Raw genomic sequence first — 17,341 nt, forward strand, 5'->3', positions numbered from 1 at the left:
GTTAGCTTTAAGAACAATATTTGATATAATGCCACACAAAAAGTAAAGTAAAGGACTTTTGTGGATTTATCCATTTAGGACCACTAAATACATTGTTCTGCACTAAGCTGCACTACAAAATAAGTAAATGAAAGGACATTTTCTTTTCTTAACTGTATGATACATCCATTTAGAAATGAGCTGTAACGCACTAAACTGGACCACTCTGAGGGAGCTACATAGAAAGTTTAGTGTGCAAGGCTAACTGTTACTCTACATTAAATGAGAAATGTTACATGCTAAGCTACACCAACTCAGCAAAAGTAGTTTACCACATCAGAAGCGATTTTTAAAACTTTCTTCTAGATTTAATTTTATTCATCTTGAGCCCAGCAACAGTAAAAAAAACAAAAAAAACCACATAGCTAACCAACTGCTAGCTGCTGGCTAGCTGCTAGCTGCCGTTTTTTATATTTATTATTTTTCCCCCACAGGAGTCTGGATGTTTGGTTTTAGAACAATAAAAAATATATAATAATGGATATAATAATCTAGAATAAGTAAATGAAAGGATTTTTGAGGGATTTATCCATTTAGAACCACTAACTAAGCTGTTATGCACTAAACTGCACTTCTCTGATGGAGCTTCATAGAAAGTGTAGCACGCTAGGCTAGCTGTTCCTCTACATTAAATGAGAAATGTTGCATGCTAAGCTACACCAACGTAGAAAAAGTAAGTTACATCAGAAGCAACTTTTTTTAAACTTAATTTATTTGAACCCTACCAATAGTCAAAAACACGTAGCTAACCAGCTGTTAGCTGTGTTAGCTGCTGGCTAAACATTAAATAATTTCAAAATATATCACCTCTTAATCAATGTATTATTTCTAAGGTGGACAGTAGAGTATTTTCTTCTATAAACAATCAAAAACAAATACTTAAAAAGAATAGAAATTCAATGTAACAAAATGAATAAATCTGTGAAATTAAACGCAGTCCACTTGTGATTTCCAATTAGTCTGACTGCATAAACATGGTTCTAAAACGAGCTGTGAACAGCAGAACTTTCTCAAAACTACTATATGAAACTTTGCTAAAAAAGAAGCCTGATAAATGTTGGAAGTGCATTCATTGGTCAAATGACAAGATAACTGTGTTCAGCTCAGATGGCATCCAGCACATTTGGTGTGAACCTAACCAAGATGACCACAGTGAACCTTTAGCCTTGAAAGTGAAGAACGGAGGTGGAGAGTTTGATGATATGAGGCTGCATGAGTGCAAAGGGTGTTGGAAAGATGATATTTATAGATGAATGCCTGTGGATAAACCAAAATACTGGCTGACAGGAAGACTCTCCATCCACAGGTGCTCATAATGCCGTCCTGAGATCCCTCCACAGGCTGCTTCTCCATAATTCACACCTTGAGTCTTGTGCTGTTAACAAGACTTGATTCAACTGATTTGGCGATAAGAACAAATACTTAAAACTCTCCAGTAGTGAGTTAGAACCGAGGAAGACTTTTAAATGAAGGTGAAACATCTTTAAGAACTAAAAAGAGATGTCCAGTTACTTTTATTTAAGTATGTTAGCATGCTGATGTTAGCATTCAGCTCCAAGCAGCTTCATAGAGCGACTAGTATGAATACAACAGATTGTTATGTAATGGTGTGACCAATAACAGCAAACACACTGAGTCACACTGTGTTTGTTTTGGGCTTTCCTCCTTTTTCCAGAGCTTTCTTAAGCCCCTGATAGCTTGATAGCGAGCGGTGTTGTGATGATCCCAGATTTTTTATTTACAAGCTCACGCTGAGCGTATTGTTGAGGATAAACATCCGGCCTGCAGCGTCCGAGCAGCAGCATCAAATCCCCCCGTTGTCAGCGAGGCTTTAGCATAAGAGCATTGTGCTGATGGGAAGTTAGCGCTGCATGGGCTCGCAGAGAATGGAGAGTTTTAAAAATTGGTCTTGGCATTAAAGCAGTGTGTTATGTCAGCTCCCACAGGGCAACTTTGGCTGTTTCACGACTATAAATAAACCTGCAGAAAATAGTGAAATAAGAGGTTTAAAATCGTCCGGCTTCAGGGCCTGATTTGGTTTGTGATTGTCTCTTTGTGAGATCAGCATGAAGACACATAAACAGCTTCCTCCTCTTCATCCCAGCCGTCCAAACATCCTGCTGACTGGTTGTGGAAAGTGAGGATGCAGCTCTTCTTCTTATTTATCCTCTGTCAGGCTCAGTGCCAGTCATCCCTCGTCTTTCTGTTAATACCACGTCTAGCCATCAACTGGAATTTCTTTTGAGTGAGGAGTTACTCTTTAAGTACAGACTGATGTGTGGGCAGTTTGCTCCATTCATTTTACTGCTCCAGCTAGCCACAGATGGCCTATCAATCAAGAACTACGACACTAAAAGGTTCCGAACAGCTAAGTGCCCTAATGAAGCACATTTTAAACTTCCAGGTGGGTCAACAGCTCTCAACAGATACCCACAGCTTGATTTACTCTAAAAATGTAGACTCCTACTTATATCCACCTACCACCCTCTGAATATAAATCCTTTAGCCAAACCTCCTAAAACAAAACCTTATATGTCTGTTTCTGTGAAATGACCACAAAGTGACACAAAACAACCACAAAAGGACACAAAATAACCATAAAGAGACACAAAACAACAACAAAAGGACACAAAATAACCATAAAGAGACACAAAACAACCACAAAAGGACATAAAATGAGACACAAATGACCACAGAGATTCATTGTGACTACAGAGATGGAAAACAACAAGAAAGTAACACAAATCAGCAAAGAGACAAAAACGCGCAAACACAAAAATGCTGGTTAAACTAATGAGGGTTACTTTTCTAAAAAAGGAGGGAGAGACAAAAGGACAAAGTGGAAAAACAAACAACACACAAGGGAAGCTGATTTCAAAATAAAAGAGGAAAACATTGAAAAGAGACAGGAAACCTGTATGTACAGGCAGGAATCTAACATAAGAAAACCAAAAGATCATGACAATCTCTTCCATTTTTAAGCAACTTTTACATTTTTGCGACTGATTTCCCTAAAATCAAGGCGACACAAGTAAAAGCCTCATTAGGTTTTAACGTTTTGGCTGTGAAGCTACAGTGAAGCATTCAAATTGTTTCAAAATACCAAAGGGTGGACTGCAAAATCACACTTTTGAGAACATTTGAATACATTTTTATTGTGAGACTTTTATTGTGTTTCAGTGGCCAAAAATACACAAAACAACCACAAAGGCACAGAAAATATGGATGCCAACTGGCCAGAACGTAAACCAACAACCGTAAAGGGGCACAAAGTATTTTCAAAGAGACAAAAAATGATCAGAAAGTGACACAGGTGATGATCACAGATACTCAGGATAACTATAAAGATACAAAACAACTACAAAGACACACAATGGAACAAAAATGGAAACAAAACCACCACAAACTTTCTATAACTGTAATGTAGGAGCGAGGAGGCCTCATATGTTTGCTATCTGGGCTCATCGTCTCATACAAGAAGAACGGCATGTTTGTTTATTTTAATCATTTTATTTTATTTCACAGAAACCAAACCGGACACTTTAATCCTCACAAACTGACCACAGAGATCCTCCAACACCCAGCGCCATGAGACGAGGATTTAAGAGGACGAATCCCTTAAATTTAGGAGGGAAAGTGTCCGTCCAGCCGTCAGAGGCTTAACGCGGCGTCTGAAACCTGACAGCAGCTTCAGCAGCAGACGTAAAGCTGCTGATCCAGGATCAGCTCAGGAGAAAGACTCACTCCCTCCTTCAGTGAGGAGGCTCTTATGTAACGTCCTGAGTGACAGAGGAGATGAAGAACTGCTGCCCAACCGTCGCCGACAGCCAGAAAGTTTGTTTGCAGAGCTGTGAGGAGAAATGAAAGTGGAGAGCTGCCATGTTTGAGTCATTATGTGCTCAGCTTTAATCACATCCAGCAGCTCTCCGTCTCTTTGAGGATTTTTAGTTTCACTGGAAGAAGCTCATTAGCGCTGAGCTAATTCACTGCACAGCTCTGATTCCAGCTCTGATCACTGATGCTAATGAGGCTTTTATTCTGTTTTCTGCAGGGACTTAACACGTGCAGGAGTAAGAGTTTGTTTCCGTAGAAACAGCTGATATAAGATGATATAATGCTGTTTTATTTGTCTTTGTTTTGAGTCTCTTTGTGGTTGTTTTGTGTTTATTTGTGGTTGTTTTGAGTCTCTTCATGGTTATTTTGAGTCTCTTCGTAGTTGTTTTGTGTTTATTCGTGGTTGTTTGTGTCTCTTTGTGGTTATTTTGTGTCTCTTCGTGGTTTTGAGTGTCTTTGTGGTTTTTTGTGTCTCTCCATGGTTATTTTGTGTCTATTCGTGGTTGTTTTGAGTCTATTTTTGTTTTATTTTTTGTCTTTGAGGTTGTTTAGGGTCTCCTTGGTTGTTTCGTGTGTTTGGGGTTGTTTTCAATGTCTTCGTGGTTGTTTTGTGTCTCTTTTTGGTTGTTTTGTGTCTTTGCAGTTGTTGTGTCTCTTTGTCATTGTTTTGTATCTTTTTGTTTGTTTCTTTTTATGTTCATTATTGTGTCTTTTGTGAACTTTTGTGTCCGTTTATGCTCATATTTGGTCGTTTTTTTACCTCTTTGCAGTCACTTTTTTGGTAATTTTGTGACTCTTTCTGCATGTTTTTTCTGTGTCTGTGGTCATGTTGTATCTTGTGGTTGTTTAGTGTCTCTTTCTGGTTGTTTTGTGTGTTTGTGTGGCCGTTTTTTGTGTCTTTTTGTTGTTTTCTTTTTGTGTTAGTGTCTTTTGTGAACATTATGTATGTGTTTGTGTTCACTTTCTGTCTCTGTGGTGATTTTATGTCTCTATTTTTCTTTGTAAAAATATATATATTTTACAGTCAGTCACACTAAAAGAACAAATTACTATTGGCAGAAATATAAATTTCTGATGTGGACAGTATGACATGTTGAAAAATCTGTAAAATATCAGATTTAAATGATTTAAACTGTCTAGAAACCTTTAAGTCGCTGCTGAAAACTCACCTCTGGAGCCAAATTAGAACGTGGCATGAAAAGAAAAGACTACTGAAATCTATATTCAACTACAGTACTTGAGTAAATGTGCTTTGTTACTTTCCACAAGTGTCGATCCTTCACTACCTGAAAATCTCTCAGCATGGTGTGAACCAGCAGACAGTAACAGCAGCACAGCGCCATCTGCTGTCTGTTGACATTTAGTCACTGCAGTTTACTGTAGATCATTCATTCATTCAAAACGCCCTTTTTGCAACAACAGGACAATGTTTTTTCTGCACTTGAAAATGCTGAAGGTCCAAAATGTAACAGCAGGAAATCTGGTAGTCTGTTATACAAAACATCAGTCTGTTTATTAGAAGTAAACAGCTCGTTTCATTTATACATGCAGTCCACAGCTGGAAACATCTGGAAACACCTGCTGCTCACCAAGAGATGGTTGGTAAATAAATATGTTTCCATGTTGACATTCAGTCATTTTCTTCATGGTCAGTGATGAACAGGACAGGAGAAAGTTCCTGAGTTTGTTCTGTAAATGATGTAAAGTTATCCTGTCATCCTGCAGCTTGTTGGATTCTCCTCAGCACCTCTTCTGGACCCAGAGACGAGTCCACCTTGATCAGTTTGTCTCTGGACCTGGAGCCCTGAAGGAGAAGGAAGGAGAAGGAGAAAGTTTAATGAGATAAAATAACATCTAGTTTACATGTTAAAGCAGATTTAGTGTATGTTTTATAGTTCTGCATATCTAAAATACATAAAATTTCAGTATTTTTAGATATTTCTCACGTTCTTCAACACCCCTGTGGATAAACTTTTGTCTTACTGTTAAACATGGAAAAATTTTGGTGTGGTTATTCAGATAGACTTGTTTTGACTAGAAACTCTTCAATACAATCTGGCTTCCTTTTTGTAACGGGGGAGTCGCCCCCTGCGGGCTGTTCTGCATTGGCTTCTTGTTTCAGAACCAGAAGCTAAATCCATCTTTTGTAAGCAATCTATGATCTAAATCGGTGGGAAATGAATTCAGTAAAATAAGAAAAATATGGGCTGAGATACATAAATGTGACTAAAATTGCTACAAAGAGTGCACATATTTGCAGATGGCTATAAGCATGTAACTCTTTTGTACAATTTTGTAATATTTTGGACATTTTTTTGTAAAGATTACAATTTACGTCTTTTACACCACTATTTAGTTATTTTGTATTCTTATTTATTCTCTTCATGTATTTGTCTTGTATGTTTAAAAGGGAGAAAGTCTTTTGGAATTTCATTGTACACTGTGCATGATGTCTATATAGCTTTCTTATCTTATCTTCTTCAGATTTGCTGACCCTCCCCACTCTGGAAATAATATTTGTGTGTTTCAGGAACCTTGTCCAGAGATATGTGACTCTTCTTCAGGTCCAGAACTTCAGCCAGGTAGCGAATAAGCTCAGCGTTGGCTTCTCCGTCTGTAGGTGGCGCTGCGATGGCGACACCCACGGCCTCCGCACAAACTTCTGTAACAACAGCAGAGAAACTGCAGTTTAAATAGTGTTTCAGTTTTTGATAACAACAGTCCAGTTACACACAGAGTGAAGGAAGGCGACCTGTGATGCCGCTGTGTTTGGAGCCCGGCTTGGCGTGAACCGTTATGGTCACAGCACCACTTTTATCTCGAGTCACCGGACCGGAAGCTTCTGCCTCGGCTTTTCCACCTCCACCTGCCGGCTTCCCTTTCACCTGGTCGACAGAAGCGGAGGTTAGTGTCTTGGACCTTTATGTTTGCTTTTTAAATCATTCTGTCTCTCAAATATCCGACAAAAACAGTCAGTAGTCAGCCTCAGTCATGGAGAGTTTGTAACGATCAGAGAGCTTTGAATATAAATATTTCTGTACATTTCAGCGAAAAATACTCAGTTTACTATTACAATCACCTGATGGTTACAGCTACTAATTACATTGGACAATAACCTTTTTAATGGGCAGTACACTGTATATCACTGTGTCGTATCAACTTTAAGCTGTACATCTCTTTGGATAAAAGCATCTGCTACATGAAACTGTAACTGTAATCAGTGGTATTATAATTAAAAGTTACCTGCCATCATACTGTAATAGAACTTCAACTCACAGATATCGCCATTAAACTTCCCCAGTGGATCATTTACAATAAATTTTCTGAAATTTTATGTTTAAATCTGAAAATGCAGTATTAGGTAAGAAGAAATCTGTCATATTTTGTGCTCTCTGGCACACATAATAGATTAAAATAACTTCTAATCAGCTAAAATCTGACAATTAATGGATAATTTATGGCATTTGTTTTTGCAAACAAGTATGTGTCCCCTAAACTTTGTGTTTAAGGGTTATATGTGCCATTCACATCTTTTTATATTGATGTTTATCTGCTCAGATGAATGGAATGTATCACTATTTAATTAAAAATAGAAAATATTTATGGTCTGTTTAACCAGTTGATGTTATAGTACATATAATGTAGGCAAAGGCTTCAACAGCATACCACAGTCCTTCATTCAGTTTTTTTATTTAGTTTAAATTGAAGTACATGCTTTATTTCTGAGACACAGTCAGCTTTATAATGTTAAATATCTTATATCAACAAACATTTTTAAGAAGCAATAAATAAATTAAAATTTAAAAAATAATTCTCTGTTTGGTATGGTTGGAATGTTGATTACTAACTTTCTCCTTTTTGGGCATCTGTCTTTTGGTGGAGAAGCTCCTTGTTCTCCGGGTGACACCGGGCAGCACCGGCAGCCTGCACCGGCACAGAGCGACCGACCGGCGGCAGAGAACCGGGACAGAGTCTGGTAACGGTAAACGGTTTAATCCAGTCTGCCGAAAAGTAGCTAAAGACTGAATAAAACACGAAAAACGGCGACACTTGACCGGGAAAACATGTACTGGCTGCCTGTTAGCTTCCTAGCTTGTTAGCAGTTAGCAAAAAATGTAAACAACGCGACTTCCGGTTTTTCAAAATAAACGTCTTCCGCGTCTTCTTTTGGACGAGTTTAAAGGTTCATCACCGCCATCTACTGGGAAGAAAATTTACATTCAAATAAGATAAATTAAAGGAAAATGTTGCCCAATATTTAGCACCGTGTCACAAGCTAATTTTGTAACTGTAAGATAGTGAGTGAATTATGGGATGTTATTTTTCTTTGGTGAATACAAACCACTTCCATTACAAATGCTACCAGTATAAGATTGTGTGTTCAAAAACAGTTTTGCAACCCCATGCAGCACTTTATAATAGATTCTGGCTTCATTATCTGAATTATCCACAGGAGGGAGAAGTGACTGTTTTTATTACTCAGGTTGCTCCTAATGTTTTTTAATTATTCCTATATTTACATAAAATTAGCTGTTTTAACTTGAAAAGAATTGTAAACATGCACGTGAACAGTAATGTTAATAGGGTTGTTTTGTGTTTTCATTTGTTATGCATCTGTTTGTGTTCCTCTTGCATCTCTTTTAGCCAGTTTTAACCATTTTGTGTGTCTTTTTAAAAAAATAATTTTGCATTTATTTATGGTCACTTTGCATATGGAGTTATTAATAGTTGTTTCTAATTGTTTCTTTGATACTTTTACATGTCCTAGAGGTGTTTTTTTCTCTGTTTCCATATTTTTGTTAATTTTGCAGTACTTTTTTTTATTATTTGCATCTCTTTAAGGTCTTTTTTAATTCTCTGTGTGGTAACTTGACTCGCTGTGTTTCTGTAATTTCTCTTTTTGGATGCTTTGAGTAATTTTGCATCTGTTTGATGTAGTTTTGTCTCTACTTGTAGTTGTTTTGAGCATTTTTCATCCTTTCGTATTTGTTCTGAGTAATTTAGTGTGTCTTTGTGGTTGTTTGTGTCTCTGTGTTGCTGTCTCTTTGTGGTTGTTTAGAGTAATTTTGCATCTGGTTTGTGCTACTACTGTCTCCTTGGTGTCGTTTTGTGACTCTTTGTGACCATTTCCAAAATTTTGTGTGTCATTGGTGTGGTGTTATGTCTTTTTGTGGTTATTTTGCATAATTTTGCATCTCTTGGGTGTTATTTTATGTCTCTTTGTAGTTCTTTTGAGTAATTTTGTGTCTCTTTGATGTCATTTTGTATCTTGTGTTTCTTTTGAGTAATTTTGTCTATCTTTGTGGTTGTTTTGAGTAGTTTAGTGTCTTATTGATGTCATTTTGTGTCTCTTGGTGGTTGTTTTTAGTAGTTTTTTGTCTCTTCTGTGTTGCTTTGCATCTCTCTGTGACTGTTTTCAGTAATGCGTATGTGTTTTGTGTCTCTCTGTGGCTGTTTTGACTATTTTTATGCCTTTGATGGTGTGTCTCTTTATGGTTATTTTGCATAATTTTGCATTTTGTTATTGTTGTTTATCGTCTGGCATTTTCATGCTTGTTCTGGCACTAACACAAGCCCTGTGGATTTTCCTCGTCTCTGTTTACTGCGTTATCAGGCTGTCTTTGTGTAATTTAATAATAACCTTCAACTGGATGTAATATCTTTCCTGCTCTGAGGTGTTGCTTCCTTGTGCGTGCAGTATCTACGTGCCCTCCTTTTCCTGATGCCGCCCTTCACACTGTCAGACCTACATCCCATCAAGCTATTACAAATCGCTTGAATATTCATGATCATCTGTAGATCAAGGAAATTCTGTGATATTTAAAATCCCACCGATAAAAGAATCATTTAATCATTTTTATTCAGTAATCTGGACTTCAGTGTGGCCCTATGGACAAACACACGCCTATAAGATGATTTGCAGGTGTGCACTGCGGCTTATTTTAGGAATGAGGACTGTCAGATGTCATCGTGCTGTCTGAGCGTCAGTGCGCGTGCGTCCCATAAGCATGAAAAATGAAAGATTGCAGCAGCACTGCTGAGGAATAATGGATGATACTGCACACATGTGGGAGGTTTTCTCTGTGTGTGTGTGTGTGTTCATGTCACAAGTGTTACTGCAACATGGGTGCTTGAATTTAGCCCCACAGTCTTATTTGTTCTCCTGCAAACAGGTATCCGGGTATCACATTTACTCACTTTACACGACTGAAATCAGTAGAAGTTTTCTGTCTGACTGTGCTGTCAGTAAAAGAATGATTAAAACCGTACGAAAACACGGTCTTTAATCTGAAGAAATTAATGTAAAAATGATGGAAAGGAGAACAAGTGTTGGTTAAAAAATGTTTTCTGTCTGTTTTTGGTCCTTTTAATGTCTTTTGCGTCTCTTTGTAGACCATTTGTGTGTCTTTGTGGTCATTTTGTGTGTCTTTGTAGATATGTTGTGGTAGTTTTGTGTCTCTTTGTAGTCATTTATTGTCTCATTTGTCCTTTGTTGTTTCACTTTGTGGTCGGTTTGTGTCTCTTTGTGGTTGTTTTGTATTTCTTTGTAGTTGTTTTGTGTCTTTTGTGGTAATTTTGTGTCTCTGTAGTCTCCACAGTCTCTTTGTGGCTGTTTTGTGTTGCTCTGTAGTTGCTTTTCATCTTGTGTTGGACCTGTTATGTCTTTTGTAGTCATTTTGTGCCTCTTTGTGGTCACTTTGTTTGTCTCTGCGGTTGTTTTGTGTGAGTTTGTAGATGTTTTGCTACGTTTTGTGGGACCTTTGTGTCTTCTTGTGGCCATTTGTTGTGTCGTTGCTCCTTTTTTGTTTCACTTTGTGGTTGTTTTGTGTCTCTTTGTGGTACCTATGTGTCTCTTTGTGGTAGGATTCCATCTCTTTGTGGTCTTTTGTCATTTTATGGTCATTTTGTATCTCTTTGTGGTCATTTGTGTCTTTTTGGGCTTGTTTTGTGTCTCTGTTGTTTTGAGTCTCTTTGCGGTTTTGTGTCTCTTTGTGAGTGTTTTGAGTCTTCGTAGTCTCAACAATCTGTGTTTCATGGTCATTTTGTGTCTCTTTTTATTGGATTTTAGTCTCTTTGTGGTAACTCTGTGTCTCTTCATGATTGGTTTATTGATTGTTGATTTGTAAGGCGGCTCACTTTAATGAAGCAGTCGTCCTCTCCTGGGCTGGTCCTCATTAGAGCCACTTTCACCACGGCGTTTGATGCTTTTTCACCTTGAAGAAACTTTCTCGAAACACTCTGGACTATCCATGTCCTAAATTACAGTAGACTGTGGTTTCTGTTTTCAGCCATTTTCAGATTTCATGACTGATTATTGCAGGTAATCTTCATCCTGTAAGTGTTCTGTACGTGACCGACCGACTGTACAATCTCAGGTGGAATCTGCACACACACACACACACACACACACACACACACACACACACACACACACAGAGCTGATAAGTATTCAGACCTTGTCTAGACTGCATCAAGAAACCCAACACCCCTCCTCCACCTCTCTGCATCGATGCTTCGGGATCTCCTGCATCCAGACAGAAAAAGAAACAGGGAGCAGAGGGAAATCCCACCCGCCTTCTTCCGATCCAGCTGGAGATAAGGCAAGTAAACAACCTCTCCATCTTTACTATCCCTGCTCTTTAATTCTCTTTTATTCAAACATCCTCTTCAGCCATAAACACTGATATGAAATCATACTTCACTTGTAGGCATATTACAGCTAATTTAAAATGATAAATCTGATTCCAACTGTGCTTATAAGTACTTTAAAGCATATAATTGTTTAAATATTTTGACTATAAGGATGTAATTTATTGCAATTATAATTCAAGAGTAGCACAGAATATTTTTTTCCCATCTGATCCTGGTTCACACATCCTCCCAGCTGTTACGTAACACACCGCCTTGTTTATTAGGGTGGAATACTAAACAGCTGGGCAGAGGTTTCACACTTTTACTCAGTTCACATGTGATAAAAAGCTGTGTTCAAGATTTTATTTTGAAGCTATGCTTGTTTGCGTTTTGGTTTGACCAGCAAGAAATATCACAACCTTTTTTATGCATAGTCATCTCATGCCAGTGGGCATTTTTTCTGCTGGAACTCAGCAGTTTAAAGAGATTTATAGGTGCTGATTTGAAATTATTTTAATATTAATTGTGGATCTACGTAACTCAGCTTTTTCTAGTCAAGGTTTAGTTATTATTCGGACACAGGTGGAGGATTCTTCCTCACACCCACACATCCTTCACATCCTTCAGTATAGAAGTGAAATAAATTAAAGTTTTTAACTGTTATCCACCGCTTTAGCTAACAGTTTCCAGTTGTTCCAACATACATTTAAATAACAATTTTAGCTGTTAGCCACACATTTAGCAACAATTTTAGCTGTTAGTCACACATTTAGCAAACATTTTAACTGTTAGCCACACATTTAGCAAACAATTTTAGCTGTTAGCCACACATTTAGCAAACAATTTTAGCTGTTAGCCACACATTTAGCAAACATTTTAACTGTTAGCCACACATTTAGCAAACAATTTTAGCTGTTAGCCACACATTTGGGCAACAACTTCAACTGTTATCATATTTTGAAGTACCTATGTAAGATATCTATTTACCTTTTTACTGTTGTTTATCTATTTTAATTCATTTTTATTTGTCTATTTCTGTCCCACACTTGCAATTTCAATTGTTAGCCACATTTTTAGCTAATAATTTCAAATTGTTCCTCGACACTGTTGTCTAACAATTTTAACTTTTAGCCACATATTTAGCTAGCAATTTAAACTCATACTATTAGTTGACAGTTTTGACTGTTAACCACACCATTATCGAACAACTTCAACTGTTTGCCATATATTTAGCAAACCGTTTCAACTGTTTACTACACATTTAGCTCTAAATTTCAACTGTTAGCCAAACATTTAGCAAACAATTTTAGCTGTTAGCCAAACATTTGGGCAACAACTTCAACTGTTATCATATTTTGAAGTACCCGTGTAAGATATCTATTTACCTTTTTACTGTTGTTTATCTATTTTAATTCATTTTTATTTGTCTATTTCTGTCCCACACTTGCAATTTCAATTGTTAGCCACATTTTTAGCTAATAATTTCAAATTGTTCCTCGACACTGTTGTCTAACAATTTTAACTTTTAGCCACATATTTAGCTAACAATTTAAAATCATACTATTAGTTGACAGTTTTGACCGTTAACCACACCATTATCGAACAACTTCAACTGTTTGCTATATATTTAGCAAACCGTTTCAACTGTTTGCTGCACATTTAGCTACAAATTTCAACTGTTAGCCAAACATTCAGGTAACAATTTGAATTGTTAGCTATACTATTTGGCAACAATTTCAATTGTTGGTCACAACTTTAGCTTGCTTTTGTAACTGCCATCATCTCAATAGCTGACAATTTCAAATGATATCCATACATGTAGGTACCTAAAATGTTCATTCACCTTCTCACTGTTCCTTATCTATTTTCATTCCTTTTTTTTCTGTCTATTTCTGTCTCTGACTTTGAATTTGCTGTTAACTTTTCTCCTCTGCTCATTTCTTTAATTCATTATAATATTAGTTTTTTGTTTGTTTGTTTGTTTATTTTGCATTTTTGTTTTGTTTTTATGAGTTATACTCATCTTGTAATGCATTGCCACTGCAGAAGTATCCCCGAATCTATTTGCATGTTGTTTTTATCATTTATGTCGTATTAGGCTACATCCATATCTTTCATTTGCAAGCAGTTATTCTCATATTCTTTTAAAGATCTGCAGCTGTCTGATGATGATTTGTTGAAACTGCATGTTTCTGACTGTCAGTTAAAAGTTTTATCCCTTTAATGTGAAAGTGCTGGACTCAATCATCACTCAATGGGAAACCAGCTTCCTAAGACCAGCCTCACTTTATGATGAGTGTTCCCCGTCTGAGAGTGAAAAGGAGCTTTGACAGGCTGCTGAAGAGTCATAGATTATTTTAAAGGACTGCCACTGAACCTATTTCTACAATGGATGCAGAGCATGTTTCTATTTCCCACCGAGTCTCGGAGCCCCCCAATTAATTCATGAATTATACGTAAACAAGCTGACAAGACGGCTGACGACTGCAGAGAATGCTATTTGGGTTTGGCCTGATTTATAATGCATGGAAGGAGAGCAGGCAGGGAGTGTAATCGAAAAAAAAGATGGAGAGGATGTAGGCGGGAGTGGGAGGAGAGGGAGGGAGGAAAAGAGGACTGGAAATGTGGGAATTCTGTCTGCTGTGGAGGTTTTAATGGGGAGCGGCTTCAGGCTGCAGGGGACTGATGGTGGTGCAGCCATGTGATGCTGCTTTCAGGCTCTTTTAAAATCCATGGGAATGTCCATCACACACTAATTAACCCTCTGAGGTCAGACACTGTTTCAATTTTCCTTCAGTCTCGTTTTACATAAGATAATAGTTGAAAAGGCATGCTGATAAATGCCATGACAGTATAATTATACAAAAAAAAAAATGCAATGTGGATTACTTAGAGCTGCTACTGGGATTTTGATGCATTCCCAGCTTAGCAGATTTTAGATTTTTACACACTAATTGCACCATTAATTGCACCAGCTATTTAAGAGCAAAGTGAATTTAAAATGTGAGACAAAATTAATATCACAGTGAGGCAGCTACAGCAGTTATCTAATAGTGTTCCTTTGCATTAGTTTTATTTATATGATTTACATATTGATATTTACATAAAGTAATAGCATGTCTTGCAAATACAAAAACAAAAAAAAAATATTACCTAACAATAATCAGAGTAAATCTGTACTGTAGCTGAGAAACAATTCTGCCCATAATGATAGTTATCTAACTATAGCAGCATACGTTGTTACTCAGTTACCTGTTGTCATGCTTTGTCGGTACTATGATTATTAGGGAAGTGTCTATGCACTCAGTAATGTCACTGCTGTAAATATCCCACAGAGAGACTGTGAAACAGAAAACAATTCTCTGTAATTAAAGTAAAAACATTAATCTAAAAACAGAAAAAAACAAGTAAGCGATGTGTGTACAGTACATAAAAATGTGCCTGTATAAGTTTGTCTTTGTGCATGTAAGAAGTTACTAAATATCTTTAAAATGTATGCATTAGTTTAAACTATTTACTGAAACTGTTTCTCCATTTGTATTAATTAACCTTCTCTGTTTCAAGTTCTACAGGTGACTTAATAAGTAGGTGGTTATTTGAAACCTAATTATATCTTTTATTCATAATTTTTCCAAGCACACTCAGCAAACTGTAAAAATTCACCCAGTGTTACAAATTAATGCAGTAAATTTGTGTTAAAATCAGTTAGGATAAAAAAAAGTAGCTTCTGGTGAGGCCGCAAGGGGGCGCTCCAGCTCCAGCTTTTTACTTTAATTAAATTATTTTTTTTAAATCAAAATTTGACCTGAAGATGAATAGAATATCTTCAACCAACAACACAATTAAAATAACAAATAAATATATCTTGTTTAAAAATCGGCCGTAAGTGATCTGTTTTGATTGACTGTCTAATGTGCATGTGCAGAGAAAAGTTTGGCAATGCCAGGTAAGTTCTGTCGCTGTCGGCTTTTAGCTACATTAATACCTGCTTTTAAATAAGTCAAATGTCTTTAAAACTAGTTTCAGCGACAGTTTTGTGTTGTGGACGAGTTTCGTGTTCGCTGTTGTTCCGTTTGGAAGTTGACCGTGAGGCAGAAAGTTCCCGGTGAAGGTGAAGAAATGTGCCGCTAGCTTGGAGGAAAATGGCGGTGGCCGAGGCGGAGTCAGATTTTTCCGGGGAGTGGGAAAATTCTACAACACCTGTTGTTAAATACAATCTGTGGAGGAGAGAAAACTAAAGAACCAGAAGCTGAAGCTGAAGCTGTATCAAAATGTCACAAACAAGCGGTGTGTACTTTGGTGAGTTCCCATTTCTTTTAAGTGGCTGTTATCCTAGCTATCTACAGAAATACTCTGTTGTTGTGTCAGTGTTATATTTGTGCCATGTTTTTCTTTGTGGCTCTTAGTAATGGTAATTTTGCGATTGGGGATAGTATTCCTGGTTGTCACAATGGTTCTTGTGATAATATTCCTGGTTGGTGGTTTGTGAAGGTTGACTAGGTGTTGTGCCTGAAAGTTAGAGCTATTGTCCTAATGCTTGTCCATTATTTTACCAGCTCTGTGCCCTAGGTTCTACCCAAACCAGTTGTTTTCATCTGTTCAAGTACTTTGAAAAGACCAGTTAAACTCATGTAATGTAGATTTCCTCTTGCTAAAACACATTTGCAGCCCCTACATTGTGGCTGGAAATTTATTAGTGCTTCCAGGTGACTTCCTTTCATTCACAAGGACCACATTCAAGATTTAAGAGAATTATTGTCATGTACACAGAAACTAGGCAGTTACACTGTACAAGGAAATTCTTATTTTGCTGATCCTCGTTAACCAAATGGCACAATATGTAAAAATGCATACAAACTAAAGCAATTCTTAAATAAATAAGCACTTAAACTGACAACAGCAGTGGTCATAAAGCACACTGTGCATTTGTAAACCAGGTTTGCATAAAGGGAATTACAATAGTATAAAGTATTACATATATTTTAATTAAAAAAAGTTGTACTTCATGTTAAAGCTCTGTTTAAATCTGGGGAACAAAGCCACCACCTGTATAAGGTGTCAAACTGTCCTCTGTCATCACATCAAACTCAGTCTATTTGCAGCTGAATATCAGTTAGATTTAAATAGTTTGCAGAAAACATTACTGGCATTTCACAAGCAAAAGTGTTCGGTTAAAATGCTACGAATGAGACAAATCAGACTGTTAAGTGTAAGGTCTATTGCAAACGTGACTCAGAATACCAGCATGGGTTCTGCTGAAGTGTTTTGCAGTAACCGGTGACACTTCAGTCATAACAAGTCATCATATGTGAATATACAGGCAGGTAAAATGACATTAGATCTAAGGGCTAACTGTGAAGCTTTATTCAAAGCAGTGCTATACCTGTCACAAAATGTTTTCCACAGGAGCTCCAGTAGCTGACATTTCTGTTAGAAGATGTGCAGAATACGTCTTCACAAAATTTAGGCATGAATGTGACACGTTTAGATGTACAAAAACATTGCATTTCCTGCATTTTTCTCCAGTGTCTAGTTTTCTTTCACTGCAATAAGAAGCAGAGTATGTATGGAAGTATGTGTGTATGTATACTGGCGAATGTATGGAAATACCCAAAGCGTCTATCATTTCCCAGTTTACATGCATCTAAAGCTGCTTTTATCTGGATCAAACATTCATAACGTGCAGCTACATCTAACTTTATGTCTGTGGTAACAGCAGAAGCACATCTTTATTAAACTTTAATGTTTCTTGCAACCAGCTAGTCAGGACCACCAGTGTTTGCAGTTTACAGCATAACCAGGTTCAGGCTGTATGTGTTTGGTATGTCTAATATCC

General features: G+C 37.1%; 2 protein-coding genes across 5 annotated transcripts in view; one reads left to right on the top strand and one right to left on the bottom strand.

Moving 5' to 3' along the window:
* The window catches only part of c8h15orf40 (chromosome 8 C15orf40 homolog), a 49,065-nt gene extending 41,053 nt beyond the window's left edge, over positions 1 to 8,012 (bottom strand). The window contains exons 1-4 of one of the 4 annotated variants that reach the window (XM_051952665.1): positions 7,722 to 7,980; positions 6,626 to 6,758; positions 6,408 to 6,535; positions 5,361 to 5,677 (exon numbers count right to left, since the gene is read on the bottom strand). In XM_051952665.1, the coding sequence (XP_051808625.1) occupies positions 5,588 to 5,677; positions 6,408 to 6,535; positions 6,626 to 6,758; positions 7,722 to 7,739 (369 nt within the window). In that variant the 5' untranslated portion in view covers positions 7,740 to 7,980 and the 3' untranslated portion in view covers positions 5,361 to 5,587. Of the gene's footprint in view, positions 1 to 5,360; positions 5,678 to 6,407; positions 6,536 to 6,625; positions 6,759 to 7,721 lie in introns of those variants that run through there. The other 3 variants (XM_051952668.1, XM_051952667.1, XM_051952666.1) reach the window with 3 other exon arrangements.
* The window catches only part of LOC110955854 (synaptic vesicle glycoprotein 2B-like), a 105,638-nt gene that overhangs the window by 16,496 nt on the left and 71,801 nt on the right, over positions 1 to 17,341 (top strand). The gene's annotated exons all lie outside the window — the stretch shown is intronic.

The sequence above is a fragment of the Acanthochromis polyacanthus genome, chromosome 8 (genome assembly GCF_021347895.1).
Source record: "Acanthochromis polyacanthus isolate Apoly-LR-REF ecotype Palm Island chromosome 8, KAUST_Apoly_ChrSc, whole genome shotgun sequence".
Classification (NCBI taxonomy): Eukaryota; Metazoa; Chordata; class Actinopteri; family Pomacentridae; genus Acanthochromis; species Acanthochromis polyacanthus.